This window comes from Gekko japonicus, unplaced genomic scaffold, assembly GCF_001447785.1.
Source record: "Gekko japonicus isolate JY-2015 unplaced genomic scaffold, Gekko_japonicus_V1.1 scaffold2299, whole genome shotgun sequence".
NCBI lineage: Eukaryota > Metazoa > Chordata > Lepidosauria > Squamata > Gekkonidae > Gekko > Gekko japonicus.
Window position 1 is genome coordinate 40,089 of NW_015170960.1, and position 26,429 is coordinate 66,517.

General features: G+C 48.9%; 1 protein-coding gene across 1 annotated transcript in view; it reads left to right on the top strand.

Moving 5' to 3' along the window:
* The first annotated feature begins 9,996 nt into the window (after positions 1 to 9,996).
* ADGRB1 (adhesion G protein-coupled receptor B1) overlaps positions 9,997 to 26,429 on the top strand; it is a 184,770-nt gene continuing 168,337 nt past the window's right edge. The window contains exon 1 of the mRNA XM_015418928.1: positions 9,997 to 10,710. Coding sequence (XP_015274414.1) covers positions 9,997 to 10,710 — 714 coding nt within the window. The remainder of the gene's footprint in view (positions 10,711 to 26,429) is intronic.

A 26,429-nucleotide genomic window follows, 5' to 3' on the forward strand; every position in this document is an offset into this window, starting at 1 on the left:
ACACAGCTACCCCTCGGCAATGGCGTTCAGTCTGCTAAGCCTATTGGGGCAGAGCCATGAGAACATCAGAAGAGCCCTGCTGGATCAGACCAGTGGTCCATCTAGTCCAGCATCCTGTCTCACACATTGGCCAACCAGTTCCTCCGGAGGGCCAACAGCAGGGCATAGAGGCTAAGGCTTTCCCCTGATGAGAACATCAGAAGAGCCCTGCTGGATCAGACCAGTGGTCCATCTAGTCCAGCATCCTGTCTCACACATTGGCCAACCAGTTCCTCCGGAGGGCCAACAGCAGGGCATAGAGGCTAAGGCTTTCCCCTGATGAGAACATCAGAAGAGCCCTGCTGGATCAGACCAGTGGTCCATCTAGTCCAGCATCCTGTCTCACACATTGGCCAACCAGTTCCTCCGGAGGGCCAACAGCAGGGCATAGAGGCTAAGGCTTTCCCCTGATGAGAACATCAGAAGAGCCCTGCTGGATCAGACCAGTGGTCCATCTAGTCCAGCATCCTGTCTCACACATTGGCCAACCAGTTCCTCCGGAGGGCCAACAGCAGGGCATAGAGGCTGAGGCATTCATAAGCACTGTCACAGAAAAAGCCCCGCTGGATCAGACCAGTGGTCCATCTAGTCCAGCATCCTGTCTCACATTTGTCTCACACAGTGGCCAACCAGTTCCTCCGGAGGGCCAACAGCAGGGCTTATAGGCCGAGGCTTTTATGAGAACATCAGAAGACCCCTGCTGGATCTTTGGTAGAGCATACCACATGGATGGACCACTGGTCTGATCTATCAGGGCTCTACTCATGTTTTTATTCTCTCATTGGGGACTGGTGGGCTGTGAGGCTGGAGGCTTGGACACAGGCATATCGAAAAGGCCACTGGCTGAGTATCTGCTGCTACTGACTCCTTACCCTCTGGATGCTCTGGGAGTCTAGCCTCTAAGATAACATTATTGTAACTTAATTCTAGACTCTCCTGAGGACTAGAAACACAAGCTCTATTAAATAACATTCTCAGGATGCCAAATTTTGGAAGCAATCTGAAGTCTGTATAGGCCTACTAATGACTGGCTGCTGTGTCATTCTTCAAGCAAGAGGCTCATCAAATAGGGCTGCCAACCTCCAGGAGGGGGCTGGAAATCTCCCGGAATCACAACCAATATCCAAAGGACAGAGATCACTTTCAGTAAAGAAAACATCTGCTTTGGAGTCTGGGCTCTATGGCGTTATACCCCACTGAGTCCCTCCCAAAGCTCCACCCCCAAATCTCCAGGAATTTCCCAACCTGGAGTTGGCAACTCCACTGGGAAGGGAGATCACCAAGAATGCTGAAAACAGGGAGGAGAGGAACTCTCCAAAAATCGTCTGGCTCGCTTTAAATATGCCCATTTCGATGTTGTCTCTCCCTGGTGAGGAACGAACCTGTGAATCTTTATTTTTGAACCAGCCTGGTTTTTCCCCCCAATAAAAGTCACACGTTCTTCCATGTTGTTTATTTCTGTCTGTTGCATATAAATGGAGCAAAAACAGCACACAAAAGGCACAAGAGAGAATAATCAACAGCCGCAAGAGACATTAGGGAGACCAAAACATACCAAATAAGGAAATAAAAGAAACAAAATAGCTTTATTATTACATCCCTTGTTCAATCCTGGGAATCTGGAACTCTATTCTAAGAATTTGGGGGCGGGGCATCAAGTCCCTTGGACTGCAAGAAGATCAAATCAGTCAATCCTAAAAGAAATCAACCCTGACTGTTCCCTGGAAGGCCAGATAATGAGACTGAAGCTCAAATACTTTGGTCACCCAATGAGAAGGGAGCACTCACTGAAGAAGACCCTGATGCTGGGAAAGATTGAAGGTCAAAGAAGATGGGGACAGCAAAGGGTGAGATCATTAGACAGTGTCATCGATGCAACGAACATGACATTGAGCCAACTTCAGTAGTCATGTATGGCTACGAGAGTTGGACTATAAGGAAGGCCGAGCGCCGAAGAATAGATTCTTTTGAACTATGGTGCTGGAGAAGACTCTTGAGAGTCCCTTGGACGGCAAGAAGATCAAATCAGTCAATCCTAAAAGAAATCAACCCTGACTGTTCCCTGGAAGGCCAGATAATGAAACTGAAGCTCAAATACTTTGGCCACCCAATGAGAAGGGAGCACTCACTGGAGAAGACCCTGATGCTGGGAAAGACTGAAGGTCAAAGAAGACGGGGACGGCAAAGGATGAGATGGTTAGACAGTGTCATCGATGCAATGAACATGACATTGAGCAAACTTCAGAGGATGGCGGGAGACCGGAAGGCCTGGCGGGAGATGATCCATGGGGTCGCGAAGAGTCGGACTCGACTGTGCGACTGAACAACAACAAATCAAGTCACAGACTTCTTATGGTGACCTTGTAAGGTTTTCAAGGCAAGGGATGCTCAGAGGTGGTTTGCCATTGTCTACCTTTCCATAGCCACCCAGGACTTCCCTGGTGGTCTCCCATCCAAGTCCTCACCTGGGTGGAACCTGCTTAGCTTCCATGATCTGATGAGATCAGGCTAGCCTGAGCTACCTGAGTCAGGGCAACTCACAACCCCAGCTGTACTTCACCAACAGGGAATCCAATCCTGTTGGTTATCAATACACATTGCCTTCTGCTTCTCCTCCCTGATTTTCCAAAGAGAACATTATTTTCAGAGGGGAGCTGTGTCGGTCTGCAGTAGAACAGCTAGATTTCAGTCCAGTAGGACCTTAGAGTAAGCATGCACCACGTTTTTGCGGATCGGTTCGTGGTTTATGGCTAATCTATAAACCAAATCACAAAGTGATAAGTCGGTTTGCAAACCGAACTGGTTTGTATGGGTTCATGACCTGTGCTTTCTGCTCCCCAACACTTTTCATAGGAAGCAGAAAGCAGGGGTTTAAATGGCTTCATTTGGCTACCCACCTGAATCCAACAGTTTGGTGTAGGGGTTAAGTGATATTTTTGTGAAATATTGATATTTTTGAGCGTAATTTATGGTTTTAAACTATTTGTGATTGTTTTAATGATATGTTTGTTTTAACTATATGATATTGTTTTACTTGGCACTTGGTGCCCCTGTTAGCCGCCCTGAGCCTTCGGGAAAGGGCGGGATATAAATGCAAAAAATAAATAAATAAATAATAAATAAGTGTGCGGAGAACCGGGTTCGATTCCCCACTCCTCCACTTGCACCTGGCTGGATGACCTTGGGCAATCCGTAGCTCTGATAAGAGCTGTTCTTGAAAAACAGCAGTTTCTGTCAGAGCTCTCACAGCCCCACCTACCTCACAGGGTGTCTGTTTTGGGGAGGGGGAGGGAAAGGAGTTTGTGAGCTGCTCTGAGACACCTTTGAGTAGTGAAGGGCGGGGTATAAATCCAAACTCTTCCTCCTCCTCCTCTTCTTCAAGCCATTTAAACCCCTGCTTTCTGCTCCCCACCCCTCAGCTGTTTTTTTTTTTGCAAAAAACTACAAATTGCCTTAAAATTCATGGGAGTTCGTGGTGGCGAACATTGCTTTGCAAACCATTAACCGCCCAAAATTCGTGACGAACTTTTGTTCATGAGCCAGTTCGTGCGGATCCCTACTATAGAGAGCAACGAGATTCTAGGGGTATGAACTTTTGAGAGGCAAAGCTCCCTTTGTCAGATACAAGCAGGAAAAAGCAGGAATGGAGATTTCTGAGTCCTTATATACCCGTCAGGAGGTGGGAGGGGAGTTGCCAAGAAGGGACTCAAGGTGCAGAGGGCACAACACCCACTGTAATCAGCAGAGGATTCGTCTCTTTTCCCCGCCGAAACAGCTGCTCTTCTCCACGGCGGGCTCCTCGTAAGGAACGGTCAGCAGAATTTCACTTCCTCCAGAAAGGGAAGCCAGATGGTGAATAACAAACAAAACAGGACATTCGTCAATAATGCAGCTCAGCATCCGAATTATGGCATTTCGGAAGCACGGTTGCTGTGCTGGGGAAGGGGAAAAGAGATGGGTGAGCCTAAATTACTTACTGCTCATCATGAATGTTTTTGTCAGTGCCGTAGAAGCTTCCTGGGGTGGGGTGGGGGCTCACAAATCAGAAGAAATGTTTATAGCATTCTTTACCGAACAAGCATCTCTAGCCATGTATTCCCCACACTCCATGCACCAGTCATGGATCTGTGCCATCCTCCATGCACCAGTTCCCCACACCCCACGCACCACTTATGGACCTCTGGCTCCCCCTTCTGGCCATCCCCCTTCCACCGAAGGTTACCTGCTTAGAATCCACAGAAGCCTATTCCTTTTCCGTAGTGGCTCCCACTGTATGAAGCAGGCTCCCCGTGGAAGTCAGAAGGGGGACACGAAGGTTGTAGGAAGCCATTTTAGCTGCTATGACATTGAATGGTGAGCTACAGGCACCTGGATGGGGGCAAATTGGTTTTGAATGGCCCATGGTGTTTTAAGCAGCCTCGGCCCACAACTCGGGGTATGAACAATGTTCCCTCTAAGCTGAGTTCGTGTGAGCTAGCTCACAGTTTTTTAGCCTCCAGCTCTCACATTTTTATCTTCGCTCAGGAAGGAGGGCTCCAGAGCCAACTAATTGATGCAGTAGCCAAATGGCTCGCTCGCAACTTTAAAGCCAGTTGGTCACAAAGTAGAATTTTCTGTTGTTCTGCAGTTCTTGATGTTCTGCGGTAATCCTGCTTTGGTGATGGGAAAGACCTCTGCCTGAGACCCTGGAGAGCTGCTGCCAGCCTGAGTAGGCAATTCCGACCCAAATGGACTGAGGATCTGATTCAGTAGAAGGCAGTTTCATGTGTTCCCGTGTTAGACCGGGAGAAAGAGACTAGCTCAGGGCCACCCGACGAGCTTCCATGGCACAACTTTAAAGCCAGTTGGTCACAAAGTAGAATTTTTGCTCACAAGACTACACAGCTTAGAGGGAGCATTGGATATGATTATGAAGAATAAATACAATTTCGCTTGATTTAAATTGCCCTCACTAGACCTCAGTGACGTCTACACAGTCACAGCTGATTGGCTACATGGTGTCATGATGCTATCCCCTGATTGGCTAGGATTCCCTCTGTGTTTAATACTGGAAGCAGTGCGATGGTGGGGATGGTACTAAAGTTGTCATAGTAGCTGTGGGAAGTCATGATGTTGAAAGGGGTGTGTCCAGGAGAAACTTCTTCCTGGCTATTATCACAGCTCGAAGAATGGAAGTGTAGAATATTGGCATGCAACCACAATAAACTCTGCATATGCTGGGCGTGTTAACACAATATTTTGTTCAGTGTCTAGGAAGGAGGGATTCTGCAAATGTGTGTGCCGTACATGTCCACACACACAATTACATGCAAAAAGTCCATGGCTCAAACACACACACAAAAATGCAACCTCTAATTTAATCTCCAAAGCAGTATGCACATATATAGTGTTGCAGTGTACAAAATGGTACACAAAGTTACTTGGATAAACGTTAAGGAGCTGTGATATGTAAGGGGCTATAGTCTATGCTACTGTGTACAGCGTATTGTAAGAAAAATCCTGCTAAGTAATCTGTATACTGCTTAATTTCTCATGGAAATACTTATGCTTTGCTGAGGTTCTGTCTTTTAGATTTCTGGTCAGTTCTAGACTTCTGCAGTCCTAATCCTATTGCATTGTTTTTTGGGTGTCTCATTTTATTGACTGCATTGACTCACTCTGTGCCATTCACCTTGAGTCCTAGTGAGAAAGGCAGACAATCAATCGATCGATCAGTCACTGAAATGTAACTAAATATTATCAAGAATTACTATTTCACAGGTGAACAACTGCTGGGTAGTCCCCCAATTCAGGACTAGAGCCATGGTGTTAGGTGAAGAGGGGATTTGACTTTTCCCTCCCATGTAGTTTCCTCAGTTTGGTGTAGTGGTTAAGTGTGCGGACTCTAATCTGGGAGAACCGGGTTTGATTCTCCACTCCTCCACTTGCAGCTGCTGGATGACCTTGGGCGAGCCATAGTTCTGCCAGAGCTGTTCTCTCAAGGATAGTTCTGGAAAGAGCTCTCTCAGCCCCACCTACCTCACAGGGTGTCTGCCGTGGGGTGTCTGTTGTGGGGTCTCCTCCTCCTCCTCCTTCTTCTCAATCAGAATAGACACCCCCCCTTATTAGCCCTAGACAGGAAAAAAAACTGGTTAGAAGAACATATTGATCTTTCCCCACCTTCCTAAATCCATAATGTTCCATCTAGTTTGGCCCTCAGTGGGAGGAGCTGAATTGTCTTTATTGGAACATTGTGGCGCTTGAGAAATGGAATGTTTGAGTTCATTCTCTTACTGAGCATCACGGTGATTAAATATCATTGTTTTCCTGTCTATGTGAAACTTGGGCACGTGGTCTTGTAAATTGGCTGCGCGATACGCTATGCACCCAAGAATGTGTGCACCCAGTGAAGTGAGTTTGTGTGCGTTATTCTGGCACATTGTGATCTCTCTGCAGTTTAAATACTTATGCGTTTTGCATGTGCAGAAATTGTAATGTTTGAAGCAACACATCAATTGGGAAAGGTTTGGGTTTGTGCTGGATGTATGTAACTACTGCCCTCTACTGGAGACGATTGGAACTGTGGAAGTATGGGCAGTTTTAGATGGGCTACGCTCCACCCCAGCGGGGGGGGGGGGGGCGTTTATCTGACTCACTATGGAACAAAGTTTGAGTCCAGTGGTATCTTTAAGACCAACAAAGTTTCATTCTGGGTATAAGCTTTCGTGAAAGCTTCTACCCAGAATTAAACTTCATTGGAACACTTTCCCTATGAGGAAAGGTTAAAGCGCTTAGGGCTCTTTATAGGACTTAGGGCTCTTTATAGGACTCAAGCTTGGAGAAACGACGACTGAGGGGCGACATGATTGAGGTTTACAAGATTATGCATGGGAAAGAACAGGTAGAGAAAGAGGTACTTTTCTCCCTTTCTCACAATACAAGAACTCGTGGGCACTCCATGAAATTGCTGAGCGGTCGGGTTAGAATGGATAAAAGGAAGTCCTTCTTCACCCAAAGAGTGATTCACACATGGAATTCACTGCCACAGGAAGTGGTGGCGGCTACAAGCATGGACAGCTTCAAAAGGGAATTAGGTAAGCGTACGGAGCAGAGGTCCATCAGTGGCTATTAGCCACAAGGTATAGATAGGGACTCTGGGGCAAGTGATGCTCTATATTCTTAGTGCTTGGGGGGGGGCAACAGTGGGAGGGCTTCTAATGTCCTGGCCCCAATGGTGGACCTCCTGATGGCACCTGGTATTTTTGGCCACTGTGTGACAGAGTGTTGGACTAGATGGGCCTTTGGCCTGATCCAACATTGGCATCTCTTATGTTCTTATGACTCAAACTTTGTTCTATTGCTTCAGAACAACTTGGCTACCCACCTGAATCCAACAGTCGGCTTTCTTCATTGTCCAGCTTTGACACCCATACATAGTAATGGAGAATACTGTGGTATGAGTTATCTTGATCTTGGTCACCAGCAACATATAGAACCTTTTCTGGTCCCTTCACAGCTGCCCCGAATCTCCTGATTTCTTGGTTGCAGTCTCCCTTTTGGTCAAGGAATAGAAAATCTGGAACAATTTCAGTTTCTTCATTGTCACCCCAGAAGCTGTGTAATTCCCCAATAATCATTACTTTTGTCTTGGTGCTGTGCGGTAATCCCGCTTTGGTACTTTCTGCTGTAACTTGCATCAGTGGTCATTTCAAGTCTCCACTATTTTCTGCTGAAAGCCAGTATGGTGTATTGGTTAGGAGTGCAGACCCTAATCCGGGAGAGCCGGGTTTGATTCCCCACACCTCTACATGCAGCTGCTGGTGTGACTGTTGGTCAGTCACAAGTTCTCTCAGAGCCGTTCTCTCAAGAGACGTCCTCGAGAGAGCACTCTCAGCCCCACCTACCTCACAGGGTGTCTGTGGTGGGGAAGGGAAGGGGAAGGAAATTGTAAGCCGCTCTGAGACTCCTTCGAGTAGTGAAGGGTGGGATATAAATCCAATCTCCTCCTCCTCCAACACAGTTAAGCTTCTGTTAAGGCTCTGCTTAACTGCCTGTTACTTTTTGGGGGGAGGACTTGGTGAACATGTAAGCATTTTGCAGGATGGCATCATGGCTACAAGCATGGACACCTTCAAGAGGGAATTGGATAAGCATATGGAGCAGAGGTCCATCAGTGGCTATTAGCCACCAGGTATAGATAGGAACTCTCAGTCTGGGGCAAGGGATGCTCTGTGTTCTTGATGCTTGGGGGGGGGGCAAGGGATGCTCTGTCTTCTTGGTGCTTTGGGGGGGGCAAGAGTGGGAGGGCTTCTAGTGTCCTGGCCCCACTGGTGGACCTCCTGAGGGCACCTGGTATTTTTGGCCACTGTGTGGCAGACTGGATGGGCCTGATCCAACATTGGCTTCTCTTATGTTCTTCACTTTGCTATTATGGCTAATAACTATGAATGCCTCATCTGGTCTTTTTCACCTAGTCCCCAGAATGCAGAAAGTCCTACTCTCCACTTAGCCTGGTTCTCCATGTGTTGGCATTTACCTTACAGATGCCTAACAGTGGTTAGCTTGATTCCTTTGATGCATCATTTGCCACCTGGCTTCTGATCATCTCCAAATGCTCTGCCGAGTTTATTGCCAACTCTGCTGGAGATCAAGGTGTTTGTGCATTAGGGGCCTTCTATTTTCCAAGCACGGTCTTTATTGTCACTGTTCTTTCTTTCTTTTTAAAAAATCTCCTCCTAAAGTTTCACACTGTAGTGGAGATTGGCGGAAGGGGGGGGTGTGGGCGGCAGATTACGTTACCATTCCTTGCATGAAACCTTCCAGATGGGACCACGTTTAGGGGAAATCAATCCCGGGGCCTAACAGCCGGAACACAGCATCCTATTAGCGTGGATGTTTAGTTAAAGTTTGCTGGCTTTTAAGAAGTGTATGCGGGTGCGAGAGAGCAAGGTTAGCGGGAGGGAAAAGGAAGGGCAAGCCATAGTTCTGTCAGAGCTGTTCTTGAAAAAAGAGCAGTTTCTGTCGGAGCTCTCTCAGCCCCACCTACCTCCCAGGGTGTCTGTTGTGGGGAGGGGAAGGGAAAGGAGTTTGTAAGCTGCTCTGAGACACCTTTGGGTAGTGAAGGGAGGGGTATAAATCCAATCTCCTCCTCCTCCTCCTCCTCCTCGGTCCCGTCCCTCCCTAAAACCTGCCCCCCTCAGGCTCTACCTCCAAATCGCCAGAAATTTCCCAATCTGGCATTGGCAACCTAGGAACAAGGGTTGTTCTTCTTCTTCTTCTTCTTTTTCTTCCTCTTCCTCCTCTTCCTCCTCTTCCTCCTCCTCCTCCTCCCTAGGTCAAATATGTGGACTGATATTCGACCTAAGCACTTAGTAATTATATCATGGTTGTTTGTATTGGTTGATCATTACCCGGAGGTTGGCAACCGTAGATAGTCTATGTAATAGTAGAGGAAGAGTTTGACTGGTTTCACTGGTGCTTTTCCAAGGCTTTCCACGGGCGAGGCCCAAGAGGAAATATGTCCCAGCCTCCTGCAGAGTGGGGGTGGTGGGGGTGGGGGATGCACTAGCCTCATCGCTGGCTGCAAAATACACCCCGAGAGATTATGTTGCTCATGCTTTGTGGCACAGGGAGAGGGGGGGGCAGCGCACTGCCACCGACAGATGTGCCCTTGATCTGGCTGCCAGAGTTTGCAGATGGCCCCGAGGCGACGTCGCCACCAGCCCGATGCTCGCTAGAGGAAAGAGCCGGACGTTTGGCAACTCCCGTACGTCCTGGCATTAACCCAACCGGTTTCTCTCTTCCCCCCAGGTGCTACCTGCCGAAGCCACCAGGAGGAGCTCTGCTCGAGAGATGGGGAGCCCGGCTTGACCTTCATCCGGCGCCTGGAGCGAGAACTGTCTCCCTTCCTCCTGTTATGTCCGAGATCGGCCCTCTGCCTGGCAATCGCTGTGAGTTCCTAAGGACCAGGGACCTAGGATGAGGAGAAGCACTGGATCTTCCTTGAACCCGCTGTTTCTAGTGCCACTCCTCTTTGCGTGGACCGGGGCGGCCCTCGAGCTGGGGCAGTCTTCGTGCACCACCCTGGTCCAGGGCAAATTCTTTGGGTATTTCTCCTCGCTGGCCGTCTTCCCGTCGAACGCCTCCCGCTGCTCTTGGATTATCCAGAACCCGGACCCAAGGCGGTACACCCTGTACATGAAGGTCCTCAAGCCGGCGGGCGCCTGCGACCGCCAGCCGATCCGCACCTACCAGTTCGACTCGTTCTTGGAGTCCACGCGGACCTACTTGGGGATGGAGAGCTTCGACGACGTCCTGAACCTCTGCGACGCCTCCACCCGCTACGCCTTCCTCCAGTCCAACAAGCAGTTCCTCCAGATGAAGCAGACCACCATGGGGGTCGAAAGCGGCCATGTCCGGTGGAGGCCGGCCAGGGCTCAAGACAGGGACTTCTCGGCGGAGTACCTGGTGGTCGGCAACCGGAACCCCAGCAAAGCGGCCTGCCAGATGCTGTGCAAATGGCTCGACGCCTGCCTGGCCAGCAGCAGCAGCTTCCACCCTTGCGGCATCATGCAGACCCCATGCTCTTGCTCCAGCGGGGAGGCGCTGAGTCAGCCCAGCGAGATCCTGGGCTTGGCCAAGAAGAAGGACTGCTTTAAGGATGGGATTTACTTGGAGAACTGCGTGAGCAGCGTGAAGGACAGCGGCGGCCTGGATTTCTTGGGTGAGTGACCCTGGGAGCTTAATGGGTTTAGGGGGTCGGGAGCTGCGGCAGAGAGGACTGGGTCCTGTGGGCCTGTTCTGCAAGAGCTTGCCTTGAGAGCAGGGTTCCCCAACATGGTGCCCGTGGGCGCCACCACACCCACTGACCAATGCTCCCTCTAGGCTGTGGAGTCTTGTGAGCAAAAACCCTACTTTGTGAGCTAGCCCCATTAGAGTTGTGAGCGAGCTATTTGGCTGGTGCATAAATTAGTTTGCTCTGGAGCAATGTTCCCTCTAAGCTGTGGAGGTTTGTGAGCAAAAATTCTGCTTTGTGAGCTAGCCCCATTAGAGTTGTGAGCGAGCTATTTGGCTGGTGCATAAATTAGTTTGCTCTGAAGCAATGTTCCCTCTAAGCTGTGGAGGTTTGTGAGCAAAAATCCTACTTTGTGAGCTAGCCCCATTAGAGTTGTGAGCGAGCTATTTGGCTGGTGCATAAATTAGTTTGCTCTGGACTCTGGAGCCCTCCTTCCTGAGCTAAGACAGAAAATGTGTGGGCCGGAGGCTAAAAAAAATTGTGAGCTAGCTCACACTAGCTCAGCTTAGAGGGAACACTGCCACTGCCACCTTTCCTGGCAACCACCAAGTCTTTTTTGAAAGTCAGTGGAGCCAGGTGAGCCTCTTGACCAGCAAGTTTTCTGATTGACCACTAGAGCTTTTTTTTGGTATTTTTTCATATGTGTGTGTGTTTGCATGTGAGTGCATGAGAGTATGTGCGAACATCTGTGCACCTGGAAGCCATGGCGACCTCTGGTGACTGACCCCTGCTAGGGGCCTGGAGGATATTCAGAGAGGCGGCTGGATAAAGCCTGCCCCCACCTCCCAACTGCTGGTATTCCAAGGAGGTCTCCCATCCAAGTACTTGCCAGAGTCGACCTGGCTTAACTTCCGAGATCTATGTCAGACTCGGGCATCTGGCATGTAAGCGGACTAACTGAATTGGTTGCATTGTCCGTCCATCCTTGATTTATACTGCTTGTAGTATGTATCCTTATTGCTGCCCTCGCCTGCCATTGAATTCCTTGGGGGGGGAGAGTGTGAGTAGTTGGTTAGGGAGGCTTGCTTGGTAATCTTCCAAAGGGGCACCGAGACATGAGAAATGTCCCTGGAGAAAACTGCCTGGCTAGATAGTGACTGTATATCTTTCAGAGTCACTGTAGCAATGCTGACGTAGGCGTGTGTGGAATTTTGGGGGGGTTTACCTATATATCGTGCTTTCCCCCGCCTTTGCAGTTCAGTCCTAACAAAGAGCTTGAACCCACAGCATCTCGTATGTCTAAATAAAGCATTCACTGCCAAAGTGTGCGTGGAGAGGGATTTGACTGGGAACCTGATGAGATCGAGCTTTCCTGGGCTACCCAGGTCAGAACTAGCCACTAGAGCTCTGATTGTGTCTGCAGATTTTTTAAAAAATATTGCTTTGGCAGCCACTAGAACCGCAGTACAGGGATCTTCACAGAGTGACTGAAAGTGAGCCACAGTAGCCATTGTCTGTCTGGTGCACCTACCCATGCTATATCGGAATTCGAAAGGGGTGCACAGGCTCAAAAGTGCAGCTAAATTATAGCAAGTAAGCTTCAGTAAAACTTGTTTCGTGGGTTGTACTTTGTGTTTAACATTGTTAGACATATTATTGAATGTCTACAGATAGTCTTGGTGGCAGAAGACACTTGGTTGTATCTAAAGCAACAAACAGTATAGGCTTCAATTACAAACTGAGGCTAAAACAAGTTACTTTGTTCAAAGGTTTATTGAAGTATGTATTATTCTTTAAAGCTTACATTTTTTGTTTGTTTGTTTTTGTAACTAGTGTATTGGTTTGAATGTTTAACTTTTCTTATGATCTTTATGTACATTTCTAATGTTATATGTAATTGACAGTTATGACTTCTCAAAACTTTTTAATCCTACCAATAAAATGTTAATGAAAAAAAAAAGTGCTGGATCTCCCCCCCCCCCCCCCGGCCTAGAGCAAGAAGCCTTCCTTGGACACAAGAGGCTTACAGGGTCAGCTGCCTTGAATTCCGCAAGGGAGGAAGGTGGCTAAGGAAATGTTTTAAATCAAGAAGAGGGTCTTGCATGAAGAGAAAGCTCTTTGCCCGAGAAGAAAGTGCCGTTGTGGGAGGAACCAGGGGCAGATTAACCATTAAGCCGACTAAGCACGTGCGTAGGGCACCAGGGTCAAAGGAGGCACCACAAAATTGGGAAAAGGGTGAAAAGAACTTTATGTGGCCCAAGCTTGGCTTAGTTTGTACAGTCTATCATGTTATCATATGAATACATTTTTGTATTGCTGCAACCTGCATTGTCTATCTGGTCAGACAGGTCAACCACTAAAATGGACTGGGTCAGTGTGGAAAGGAGGGGGGCACCAAGATCGGTCGGTGCTTAGGGCACCCGTGAGCCTTCATCTGCCCCTGGGCGGAACAGAGCCACAAGGTGCTACCCGGCGCGTGGTTTGAGTGTCACATTTATGGAAACATTCGAATCACCTGTTTGCTGTGGCGAAACCTTTGCTTCGCGATTTCAAGGCGAGTCATTTGCAACATGACAGGCGTCATCCACTTGATTCTGGTTTGGGGCTGGTTGACGGTCTGGGGATCTGGGTTTGCAGGGGGGGGGGGTTGGTGTGGTTTTTGAAGAGGTTTGAATCGCCGTTGTTGAATTGTGGGCTGCTTCGGGATCCAAAAATGGTGGGTGCTGTGGGATATCGAGCGTTAAAATAAAATGCATCTCCTTAGAGAATCCTGGCGATCAGGGCGGAGGGTGGGGAAAACAATATAAACCAGGGGTGGCCAAACTTGCTTAATGTAAGAGCCACATATAATAAAAGTCAGACGTTTCAGAGCCGCAAGACAGAAACAAATACCACACACACGTTTTTATTGAAAATATGGAAATTTGCTTTTTATTAACTGCCAAAAATAAAAAGGGGTAAAAACAGATATTGATGATATTTATTTGCCCAATGATATTTATTTGTTTGCTAATGATATTTATTTGTCAGAGAGAGACAGACAGGGGTGGAAAGAAAGAATGAAAGAGGTGGAAAGAAAGAGAGAGAGAAACAAAGAAAAGAAAGGAAGGAAGGAAGGAAGGAAGGAAGGAAGGAAGGAAGGGGAAAAGGGAGAAAGAGAAAAAGAGAAGAAAGGTGGAAAGAAAGCAAATCAAGTCTTCCACCGTGTGGGGTCCTTTTGCCTCTCAAGCAAATGCTGTTGGTCACAAGTGGAGGTTGTCAACTTTTCCTCCAACAGCGCTCCTGTGCCTTTAACATCGTTAAAGCATGGTGTAGTGGTTAAATGTTCAGACTAAGACCTGGGAGGCTGGGGTTCGAATCCCCACTGTGCCACAGAGGTTTGTTGGGCACCCACTCCCGGCCTAACTTACCTCAATGGGTTGTTGTGAGGTTGCAGTGGAGGGGAGGAGAAGGCTGTCGACTTACTTGAGCCCCCATTGGTGAAGAGGAAGGAGAAGGAGAAGAGAGGAGGAGGAGGAGGAGGAGGAGACTGGATTTATACCCTGCTCTTCACTACCCAACGGGGTCTCAGAGTGGCTTACAAACTCCTTTCCCTTACCCTCCCCACAACAGACACCCTGGGAGGTAGGTGGGGCTGAGAGAGCTCTTGACAGAAACAGCTCTTTTTCAAGAACAGCTCTCATAGAACTATGGCTTGCTCAAGGTCATCCAGCAGGTGCAAGTGGAGGAGTGGGGAATCCAACCCGGTCCTCCCAGATTAGAGTCCACCCACTTAACCACTGCACCAAAGGTGGGTTATAAATGAAGCAAATAAAAATAAAGTAAATGGTTCCACACTTTCCCAAACCCGTCTGGGGTCCAGGGGCTACTAACCTGCTCCTCAGGTGTTAAGAGGTGAGGATGCATTGGAACAGATTGTTGGTTCTTCCAGCCCACTATGGCATTTTGACTGGGAGCACGAAGAACGGAGACATGTTGAGGATATTTCCCTCCCTCTTTTTACTATATGTGCAGCTGATTTTGGAGAGTTGGACTAGCCGGTCAGAGAACTGCTCATTTGGCCATTATCTGTTGAGATGCTTAATGGGCGTTTTCTGGATTTCCTCCATTCTGTGATGATGTCGGACTGACGTGCTGCAGCAGAGCAGGGCAGTGCTGACGGAGCACTCGCCTTGGCCTCCAAAAGCAGGAATCCTGGCAGGGCTAACCATGTTTGCATGCTGCCAAGACTTCCCATAAAGCAATAGGAGCAGCCCACGCACATGAATCAGACCCTCGGTCCGTCAGGTTCAATATTGTCTACTCCAATTGGTAGCTGCTATCCAGAGTCTCAGGCAGAGGCCTTTCCCATCATCTACTATCTGCTCCTTTTAACTGAAGATGCTGGGGATTGACCTTCTTCACCCAAAGAGTAATCCACATGAGGAATTCACTGCCACAGGAAGTGGTAGTAGTGGCTACAAGCACGGACCGCTCCAAGAAACACATGGAGCAGAGGTCCCTCAGTGGTTATTAGCCACAAGGTCTAGATGGAAGACTCTGTCTGGGGAAGTGATGCTCTGTATTCCTGGTTCTTGGGGGGCAAGAGTGGGAGTGCTTTTGGAGTTCTGGCTCCACTGGTAGACCTCCTGATGGCACCTGGATTTTGGCCACTGTGTGACACAGAGTGTTGGACTGGATGGACCATTGGCCTGATCCAACATGGTATCTCTTATGTTCTTATGAACCTGGGACCTTCTGTATGCCAAGATGCTCTACCGCTGAGCCACAGCCCCGCCTCAACACACAAAACTTCCTTTTATCTGGCTCCTAGCACACTGGGCCTCCAAATCCATCTGTGCATAAAACAGCACTAGCAGGTGCTACCCACAGTGGTTGTGAGGGTCTCCTGAGTTTGTTGGGGGATTAGCCAGGAAACCCAAACAATGCCAGAGGGGGGTAATCAAGCAGGATCTCCGCCTACATTTACGGGGATTTCCCCCTCAGTAGAACTCTCAAAATGAACCAGGCTGTGATTAATGAAATGGTTTTTATTAAAGAGAATTAAAGTATGAAATCAAAACAAAACAATTGAAAAACAGTATAGGAACACACATACAACTTCGGACAGAGACAAAGAAGGGAACTTATTCCATGGGACTATGGAGCAAAGTTCCAGTTCTCTGGTTCCAGCTCCTGCCAACCTAGCAGTTCAAAAGCAAGAAATTGCAAGTAGATAAATAGGGACCACTTCGGTGGGAAGGTAACAGCGTTCCGTGTGCCTTGGTGTTTAGTCATGCCAGCCACATGACCACGGAAACGTCTTCGGACAGCGCTGGCTCTTCGGCTTTGAAACGGAGACGAGCACCGCAACCCTAGAGTCGGACTCGACTGGCTTTCGAGCAAGGGAACCTTTACCTTTATGGAGCAAAGATCCGAGAAGGAAGATGAGCAAAACGAACCAGCGTCTCAGTCTCAGCAGAGTGCCCAGCCTTTTCGTTGGGGGTGTAAGTTAGTGGATGTCCAGATACACACACACACAACATTGAACAACATGTGGCAGGTTATACTCCTCGGAGCATGACGTGATTGCTCCCAGAACCATGCTGTGATGGTGTGAATGAAACAATGTTGTTTGAGCCAGGAAGCATTATAACGTTCCCAGGAGTTGCAAGTGCAATATAACATTCATGTGGAACGTCTATTGTGTTTGGTGACCTTTAATTTACCAGGACAAGACAACTATCACACAAAGGATTATGGGATTAAAGTGAGTTTCACTAGGTTTTTACTTAGGATGGCCAGGTTAGGGAAAGGTCAGGCAAGGTAGGCAGTTGGTTAGATTTGCTGTCCTTTTCTGAGAAAATCAATCTTTGACACTGATGGATGTAAAGAGGGAAGAGAACTGCCAAAAACCAGACCATTGCACCTTTAGGATCAGTTTTTCAGACATGCCTCTGGCCCAGGGGTCATTTCTTGCAGGAGCGCACAGGAGCGGAGCTCCGGCAGTAAAGAGCCCAGGGGGCGGGCACATGCAACAAGCCCCACCCCCTGCTCCCAGCAGCCCTCAGTCAGAGCAAGAAGCAGCCAGGTAAGTTGCAGAGCCCCCCCATGTCGTCCCCCCAAGTAGCTAGCAATCCAAAAGAGTCCAGTGGAGCCTAAGTGGTGGGTGTTGCCTTCTGACACACTTCCGGTGATGTCAGGGGGTGTGACATATGCAAATGAGTCATGCTAATGAGCTATGCTAATGAGCTCCTGCACCTCTTTTTCTACGAAATGACCGCTGCTCCGGCCAATATACGATGGCACACATTCCATGTGACTGTAGGGTCTATTTTGATCTCTTATTTGCAGGCCAGGGACGAGTCTTGAATGAGTGACCCTGTGAGATGCTAAGAGAGGGAAGGTTGCTGGCGTCACCTGTTTATAGGTACCCAGCCCCGTCCTTCCAAGTGAGGAGGGGGCCGAGGCCTAACATAGGTGGAGTGAAACCCGTACCACTCGTGTTCCTCCCCGGCAGCATCAGAGAGCTGCTTTTCTCCCCTCTAACTCCGAACAAAAGGGGCTTTGATGCTCTTGGCAAGTACATCGCGAGCGAGTCAATCGCTGGGCTTGAAACGCTGCCAGTTTTGGCCAGAAGCCCCGTTTGCTGTGTCAGAGCTGAATCGACTGGATCTCCTCCCGGCCTTCCGCCCTACTCCCTCGTGTTGTTTGGGCAAAGGAAGATGGCTCGTGATGCCTTTGCTCCAAAGAGATGGAGCTGCAAAGAGACGTGGCTTTGGGGAAACGCACAGGGAACACGGCAAAGTTAGACAAACATAAAGAAACACCGTGTTAGAACAAACCACACTCTACTAATATGCACTTGTGTCTGTCTGTATTTACATGCATACAATCGAGACCCTAGCAGGGCTATTTTTGGGCAGGAACGCACAGGAACAGAGTTCCGGCTGGCTCCCAAGTTGGCTACGCCCAGCAGGAGCTCATTAGCATAATAGGCCACACCCAACAGCAGAAACTCATTAGGATTGGCTACATTCGGGTGTGTGGCCTAACATGCAAAGGAGTTCCTGCTACAAAAAAGGCCCTGGGTTTTGACAACAAACAAGGTAAACAGAATAAGAAGCAAAAGGTGGGTGTGGCTGGATGACCACACTTCTGGTAATATGGGGGTGCGGCCTACTGTGCCAATGAGCTGTGCTGGCAGGGGTGTGGCCTAATATGCTAATGAGTTCCTGGTGTTGGGTGTGGCCTATTATGCTAATGAGTTCCTGCTGGGCTTTTTCTACAAAAAGTGCCCTGCCCTAGTATATCTTATATACATTCGTTATAGTACAAAAACCTAAAGTACATTATATATCTACTAACAGAAAAGTCCACAGCTGCAGAGACCTATTCCAGTGCTGTAGACTATCTTGCTCCTGATAAGAGACTGATGGAGGTTGCAGCCGTCGTAAACGATGAGAGATGCAGCAGGCTATTATGTTCTCCACAGAGAGTGATTCAGCAGGCATCAAAGCAGGCATGAGAAATGCAGCAGGCTGTTGTATCTTCCACGCAAAGTGTTTCGGCAAGCATCAAAGCAAGCAACACGCCTCCCAGGCAAAAATTGCGTGTTTTGACAGATTCTTCTTCAGGCAGACATATTTTTCCTGGAACCAAAGCTCACAGTCTTACAGTGCATAAGTCAACCATTCTATAGAAGGCTTCTCCGGTTCTCCAGTTCTTCCCTCCACCAACACTGCCCTCTCCTGGCTCCACCCCAGGAATCTCCAGGAATCCCCAACCCAAAGTTGGCAACCCTACCAGCTGTCTCAGCCATGTCTCTGGCACAGGATCAGGCAAATGTGCAAAAACGGCAGAAGGGTTTTTGCAGATATCCTTGGGTCCCTTGAAATGAGAGCTTTCTTAGTACGACTCGCGTCTTGTGAAAATTTGGCACCGAGCGACTTGGAATTAATTTCCCTGCTGCGTTTCCTAAATTGCAAACATTTAGGGTCATTTTCCTGAAGAGCTCCAACTTTAGAAATGCATTAGGAGACCGTAAGAAAATGTTGTCTTAGCTGGGGCAGAGAGAGCTGCGGTAGTTAACGTGCAGGGATAGGTTTGGGGAGACCTGCACTCAGATCCCTGCTCTGCCACGACGCTGGAGGCAAATCATTCTGTCCCAGCCTAACCCACACTGCAGGATAGTTATGATGAGACAAGGAGAACCAGGTAGACCGCTCTGAGCTCCTTCGAGGACCGGCGGGATAAAAAAGGTACTAAATGAATAGAGGGAATTACAGGTGGGAGGGACCTGCAGGGACTCGCGGGGGGCATCTACATTCCCATAATGACATCTAATTTCCATAAAGCAGAGAGCCAGTTTGGTGTAGTGGTTAAGTGCGCGGACTCTAATCTGGGAGAACCGGGTTTGATTCCCCACTCCTCCACTTCCAACTGGCTGGATGACCTTGGGCAAGCCATAGTTCCAGTTTTCCCTCCTTCCCTTCCCTTGGAAGCCTCTTCCTGGGAAAACGTCTGTCTAAGTTGCATGGTGCTAGCTGGGTTGGAGAGGTGCCCTGTTGCATGGTGCCAACTGGACCAGACACAATTGTGTGGTGGGGAAACTGCAAGGTTTTTTTGGGGGGGGTACCTTGCTTCCCCCCCGTATCCCTTTCCCCATATAGGGTTGGCTAGCTTTTTATCTTCTTCCGGCGGAAGGCTCCAGCCTTCTCCCCCGGATCTTCTGGTGCATGTGCTTCACACGCGTGCCGCGATGACGTCACCCGGAAGTGATGTCATCACATTGGGCACGTTGTACAGGGGGCACTCTAGCTTTTGGCTAAAAACCTCTATGATCACCATAGAGGTTTTTAGCCAAATGCTAGATTGTCCCCCTGTGTGACATGCCTGGCACAATGATGTGACCTCTCGGCGATGTCATTGCTCCAGGAATGTCAGGCATGGTGGAGCTCTTTGGGGGTGGGGTTCCGGCAGCAAATTGGGCCCCCCTGAAATTAGGGGAAACCCCGCCCCCATCGGGGGGGTGGCCACACTATTTCTGCTTTCCTTCCTCCTGTTAACCTTCCCCTGATTCCTCTTCTCCTTTGCACTCACCCACCTTTTAACTGTCCTCTCTTCAGCTATATTTATTGCTTATTTACTTCCTTTAAACCGTGCCTTTTCCCACACTGGGGACACAAAGTAGCTGACATTATTCTCTCTATTTAATCGTTAATACAACCCTAAGAAGGAAGTTAGCCTAGAGAGGGTGTAATTGGCCCGAAATTAACCAGCAAGTTTTCATGGCAAAATGTCCTTCTAGTGTCCTGGCCCCACTGGTGGACCTCCTGATGGCTCCTAATATTTTTGGGCACTGTGTGACAGATGGTTGGACTGGATGGGCCTTTAGCCTGGTCCAACACTGCTTCCATTATTTTCTTATGTTCTTAAGGGGTTCGAACCTGAGTGTCCCTGGTCCTAGGCTGACATTATCACTCCTAGAGTGAGAGCCAGTTTGGCGTAGCGGTTAAGTGTGCAGACTCAAATCTGAGAGAACTGGGTTTGATTCCCCACTCCTCCACTTGCAGCTGCTGGATGACCTCGGGCAAGCCATAGTTCTGTCAGAGCTGTCCTTGAAAGGACAGTTCTTAAAAGAGCTCTCTCAGTCCCACCTCCCTCACAGGGTGTCTGTTGTGGGGAGGGGAAGAGAAAGGAGTTTGTAAGCCGCTCTGAGACTCCCAGTGAAGGGCCGGGTATAAATCCAAACTCTTCTTCTCCTCCTCCTCTGCTACACTGATGTGTCTCTTCTTTTTCCCATGCATATTTACAAAATGTATAAATAAAGAACAGTTCCTTGGGGACAGGATTATGGCTCAGTGGTTGACCATCTGCTTGGAATGCAGAAGTTCCCAGGTTCAATCCCCGGCATCTCCAGTTGCCAGGACCAGACAGTAGATTACGCGCAAGACCTCTGCCTGAGTCCCTGGAAAGCTACTGCCAGTCTGAGTACAGTACTGGCTTTGAGGCACCAGTGATCCGATCCAATATGAGGCACCTTCGTGTTCTGAATGTTTTATTATTATCGTATGGCATCGTGTGTCGTATAGCCAGGAGATGATAAGATGGTCTGGCGGCCAGAGGTTCTAGCTCTTTTTAGCATTATGCACCACTAGGTGGCGAGCTAGACTTGTTTCTAAGTCAATCACTCAATCAATCAATCAATAAACCTTTAATAGCATATACAACATTAAAATCAGAAACAGAAAGTGACACATTCAGCTAAAGAACTGGAATAATTATAAAACGGAGTTTCCCAAATTTTTCACTCTTATCACATCAACTAAAAAATTAGCCACTGCCACTGTAATCTCTGCTGTTGTATCATTCAATAGAATTTGACATTTTCTTTCATTAGAAAGGTGATATTTACCATGCAACCAAGAGTTTAACCATTTTTCCCTAGCAGATACATGCAACGAACAGTCCAGCAGTATGTGATCAATTGAATCAAGAGAGCTTGAACCACAGTCACATCTCCGTTCGACAGTAGATTACGCGCAAGACCTCTGCCTGAGTCCCTGGAAAGCTACTGCCAGTCTGAGTAGACAGCACTGGTTTTGAGGCACCAGTGATCCGATCCAATATGAAGCACCTTCATGTTCTGAATGTGTTATTATTATCGTATGGCATCGTGTGTAGTATAGCCAGGAGATTATAAGATGGTCTGGCGGCCAGAGGTTCTAGCTCTTTTCAGCATTATGCACCACTAGGTGGCGAGCTAGACTTGTTTCTAAGTCAAGAGATGTTTCAGAGGTGGTTTGCCATAGCCTGTCTCTGTGTCATGGCCCTGGTATTCCTCGGAGGTTGCCCTTCCAAATACCAGCCAAGGCTGACCCTGCTTAGCTTCCGAGATCTGACGAGATTGGACTAGCTGGGGCTATTCAGGGCTCTTCATGTGTTGATGGAGTGGAATAGGTGCTGTGGCTCAGTGGTACAGCCTCTTACGTACATGCAGGGGAAAGTCCCAGGTTCAATCCCTGGCAACTCCAGGAAATAGGCTCCATGGAAGACCTCAGCCTGAGACTTGGAGAGCTGCTGCCAGTCTGAGTAGACAATACTGATGCTGACCGACTGAGGGCCTGATTCAGTATCAGACAGCTTCACGTGTTTCATGCGTTCAAGAGCTTTTCTGATCGAAGCCGTCCCTCCGACACTGAATCTGCAGAGACATATTTCTCTCCGTTTATAAGGTCTCCGTTGAGGGGAAGCCTCCGGGGTGATGAGAGAGCGGAGAATCGGAGCCGTCCCTCCAATTCTGTGCTCAGTAGCTTATGGACATGATCACAATGTGGAAATATCAGCAATTACCTGCTGAATGTGCCACCGGCGTGCCGGGGAGATGGGAGGCAGAATTTACATCCAGTTGCTCTAAGGAGTTTTACAGGCAACTACTCCCATTATTGCCGAGAGGGGACTTTTATGTGTAATTTAATGAGCAGCGCCCCGGCGAACAGCTCAACGGTTCAGTTAGGCAAGGTTCTTTCCCGGCTCACGATTATTTAACACCATCTCAGACTCGGGCGACAGAGAGGGTTCCCACCTAGGTGTTCCGCAGGCATCACAAGGTGGGATGGAGCGCCCATGGGTTACCCAAGAAATCCATGCATGTCTGGAATACAGGCCTGCATAGACAGAGGAGGAGCTACAGAGTCAAGCAAAGGGGCCACGACATTTCGAAAATATCTGTCCCCCCCCCAGTCTCCTCCTTAGAATCATAGAGTTGGAAGGGACCTCCAGGGTCATCTAGTCCACAATGCAGGAAATTCACAAATGCCTTCCCCCCTGCACACCTTCGGTGACTGCTGTTCCATGCCCAGAAGTGACCCCTGTTCCATACCCAGAAGATGACAAAAAACCTTCAGAATCCCTAGCCAACCTGGCCTGGAGAAAAATTCCTTCCTGACCCCAACGTGGCGATCAGCATTTCCCTGGGCGTGTCAGAAAGGGCCACGAGAATGTAAGCACCGAGACGACCCTCCCTGCCCTCCCTCTCCTGATCTGCCAAAGTTCACAGAATCAGCATTGCTGTCAGATGGCCATCTAGCCTCTGCTTTAAAAAATCTCCTGTTAAATAGTGGGTTCCAGGAGCTCGGTGCTCGGTGCGGTGTGGGAGGGTGCTGGGCCGGCTCAATAGGATCCCATCCTCGTCGCCACTGTTAAATAGTGGGTTCCATGGATGAACAGACTCCCAGTCTCGTGATCAGCTCTACTTTATTCAGTGATTTCAGCAAGAACAAGACTGTAGACTGGAACCTCAGCTCAGTTATATTGCATGCAATGGCCACACCCCAACACACCCCACTCCCAAAGATAGGCTATTTACAAAACTTTACATCTTAATTGGTTACTTCCAGAATCCTGTTGGCCTATTGTTATTTGGCTCCAAGCTCACCCTGTCTCTGGCAGCACAGTCCTGCAGTGTTTCAGTCCCAATACATAACACCTCCAAAGAAGGAGAGCCTGCCACCTCCCGAGGAAACCCGTTCCACTGAGGAACCGCTCTGTCAGTTCTTCCTAACGTTCAGCCGAAAACTCTTCTGATTTAATTTCAACCTGTTGGCTCTGGTCCGACATTCTGGGGCAACAGAAAACAAAGCAAGCAACTTGTAGAGAGATGATGAAAAACCCTACAAGCCTCATTCTACCCAATTGCTTCCTAAGAAATATAGAGAACGTATGTGGCTCAGTGGTAGAGCATCTCCTTGGCACGTCCAGGCTCAATCCCCTGCATCTCTGGTTAAAAGATATACATATATAGGTGCATATGAAACTGCCTTATATGGAATCAGGCCATTTGTCCATCGAAGTCAGTATTGTCTACTCTGACTGGCAGCAGCTTTCCAGTGTCTTAGGCCAAGGTCTTTCACATCACCTACTGCCTGGTCCTTTTTTAGCTGGAGATGCTAGGGATTGAGCCTGGGACCTTCTGCATGCCAAGCAGATGCCCTCTCACTGAGCTATGGTCTCCTCTACAAAATAGCAGGAACTGGAAGGTCTTTCATGATGTAAGAGACCCTGGAGAGCTGTTGGTCTGAGGAACATTTCTCCTACTTTTGAAGCCTTCCTGTGACACCAGATGCTTTTCCAACCCATACTATTTAAAGCAGTTTTACTTATGGGGAGGGGTCTGTGGCTCAGTGGTAGAGCTTCGGCTTTACTTGCAGAAGGTCCCAGGGTTCAATCCTCGGCATCTCCAGTTAAAAGGACCAGGCGGTAGGTGATGTGAAAGACCACCGCCTGAGACCCCGGAGAGCTCCTGCCAGTCTGAGTAGGCAATACTGACCTTGATCGACCAGTGGTCTCATTTGGTATAGGGCAGCTTCTTGTGTTCAACAATTCGAGCATTTTATGGGGAAAATATTGGTGTGTGGCTGGTTTCGAGGTAGATTTTCTGCACTGCCTTAGACTGCTCGATTTTCAAGGCAGATTTTCTGGACTACCTGCTACTTTTGCCAAAGAACTGTGTTGAGGCATAGAAAGCAGAGGCCAAATCCTAGCTAACTTGTGAACTTTCAGGGTGACCTCGGACCTCTGTTAGAGACAGGATATTGGTTGGGCTAAGCAAAATGTTCCTTTTCCGCTGTCAAGTTGTAACCAACTCATTCTGACCGTGGCTCATTTCATAGAAAAAGAGGTGCAGGAGCTCATTAGCATAACTTATTAGCATAACTCATTTGCATACGCCACACCACCTGACATGACCGGAAGTGTGTCAGAAGGCAACACCCACCACTCAGGCTCCACTGGACTGTTTTGGATTGCTACCTATGGGGAGGGGGGACGTGCAGATCTGTCCTCACAGAGGAGGGAGAGCTTGTACCTGAATAAAACTTGGTCTTAAAGGTGCCACTGGACTGTTTTGGATTGCTAGCTATGGGAGGTGGGAACGCGCAGATCTGCCCTCACAGAGGAGGGAGAGCTTGTACCTGAAGGCGGGCCGGGGGGGGGCTCTGCAACTTACCTGGCTGCTTCTTGCTCCTCGTGGATCAACTGAGGGCTGCTGGGAGCAGGGGGTGGGGCTTGTTGCATGTGCCCACCCCCTGGGCTCCTTACTGCCGGAGCTCCGCTCCTGTGCGCTCCCTCAGGAAATGACCCCTGATTCTGACCCTGTAAAAGCCATTAAATGTAGTTTCTCATTGCCTGCCTCTGTGTAGAAACCCCGAACTCCCATGTTGGTCTCCCATCCAAGTACTAACCTGGGCCGACCCTACTTAGCTTGCAAGAGTTGATGAGAATGAGCTAGTTTAGGTTATCTGGGTCAGGGTGAAACTGTCCTTAGACAGACCACAACCATAGACTTTGTGTCAGACTTCGGTGGTTTTCATATTTGGGGTCCAGTCTAGAAGCGATTTCTCTCTGGTCAGACTGGGTGGTCTTCCGTACCCCGTCCATGGCTTGCTTTGGTGGTTCAGGGACAGAATTTCATGATGCATCAGCAAGTATGTGCCCCATGTCTGCCAAAGTATCTTATGAGGATAATGGAACTTCTCAGGAAATAAGTGGTGGGCAGATGGTTGAAACATCCCTCCCTCATGCCAGGTCTTGAGCTTGCTGGGCCTCTTTGAACTTCTCAGCCTTTCCATCAGTGGTCACTTCGTAGAAAAAGAGGTGCAGGAGCTCATTAGCATAACTCATTAGCATAACTCATTTGCATATGCCACACACACCTGACATCACCGGAAGTGTGTCAGAAGGCAACACCCTCTGCTTAGGCTCCACTGGACTGTTTTGGATTGCTAGCTATTTGGGGGGGGGACATGCAGATCTGTCCTCGCAGAGGAGGGAGAGCTTGTACCTGAATTAAACTTGGTCTTAAAGGTGCCACTGGACTGTTTTGGGCCCGGGGGGGGGGGCTCTGCAGCTTACCTGGCTGCTTCTTGCTCTGACTGAGGGCTGCTGGGAGCAGGGGGTGGGGTTTGTTGCATGTGCCCACCCCCTGGGCTCTTTATTGCCAGAGCTCCGCTCCTGTGTGCTCCTGCAGGAAATGACCCCTGCCCGGGTCTGAAAAGATCATCCCAAGTTGCAAAGAACTGCTCCCCTCCTGTTTTTCCCCAATAACTGTTCGTTCCAAAGCTCCTCAGCGTGGCGGTGGATCCAAAATCACACCACTTTATCATTCCTGGGTAGCCCTTCCCATCCCCCCAGCTGGTCAGCACTCATTTGGCTGGATAGGGCACTGGGGGGCCACAATGACCGTTTGGCTTAATGAAATGTTCCTCCGTGCAGGACTCTGAGTGCTCAGCATTGGATTCTGGGAGCGTGGCAATCTATATGTAACGACGACACAGGGTATTCAGCGGAGGTCCCATCCTATTCGGGCTGCGTTAGGAGGACATTAAGGCTCAGAAAGCTGATGAGCAGGATACGTAAATGGGCCGGGATGGTATCCTAACACTCGATTTGGCACAGGTCGGCTCAAAATAAGACGTCCCCGTAGGTAGAAATGAGAGCACCGTGCTCGTTCGTTTGCCGTGTGCCCGTGAAGAGGCAGAGGACACCTGGCATCTACCGCCCCTAAGAAAAGAGGCAGAATTGGCCATAACACAAAACTGCTCAGATTAGAGTTGCAAGACTGCCTGCTCCCCGTCACAGCAGGGGTCCCCCATTTACATGCCCCACACCACCGAGCCTCTGATCAGCTGGCCAGCGG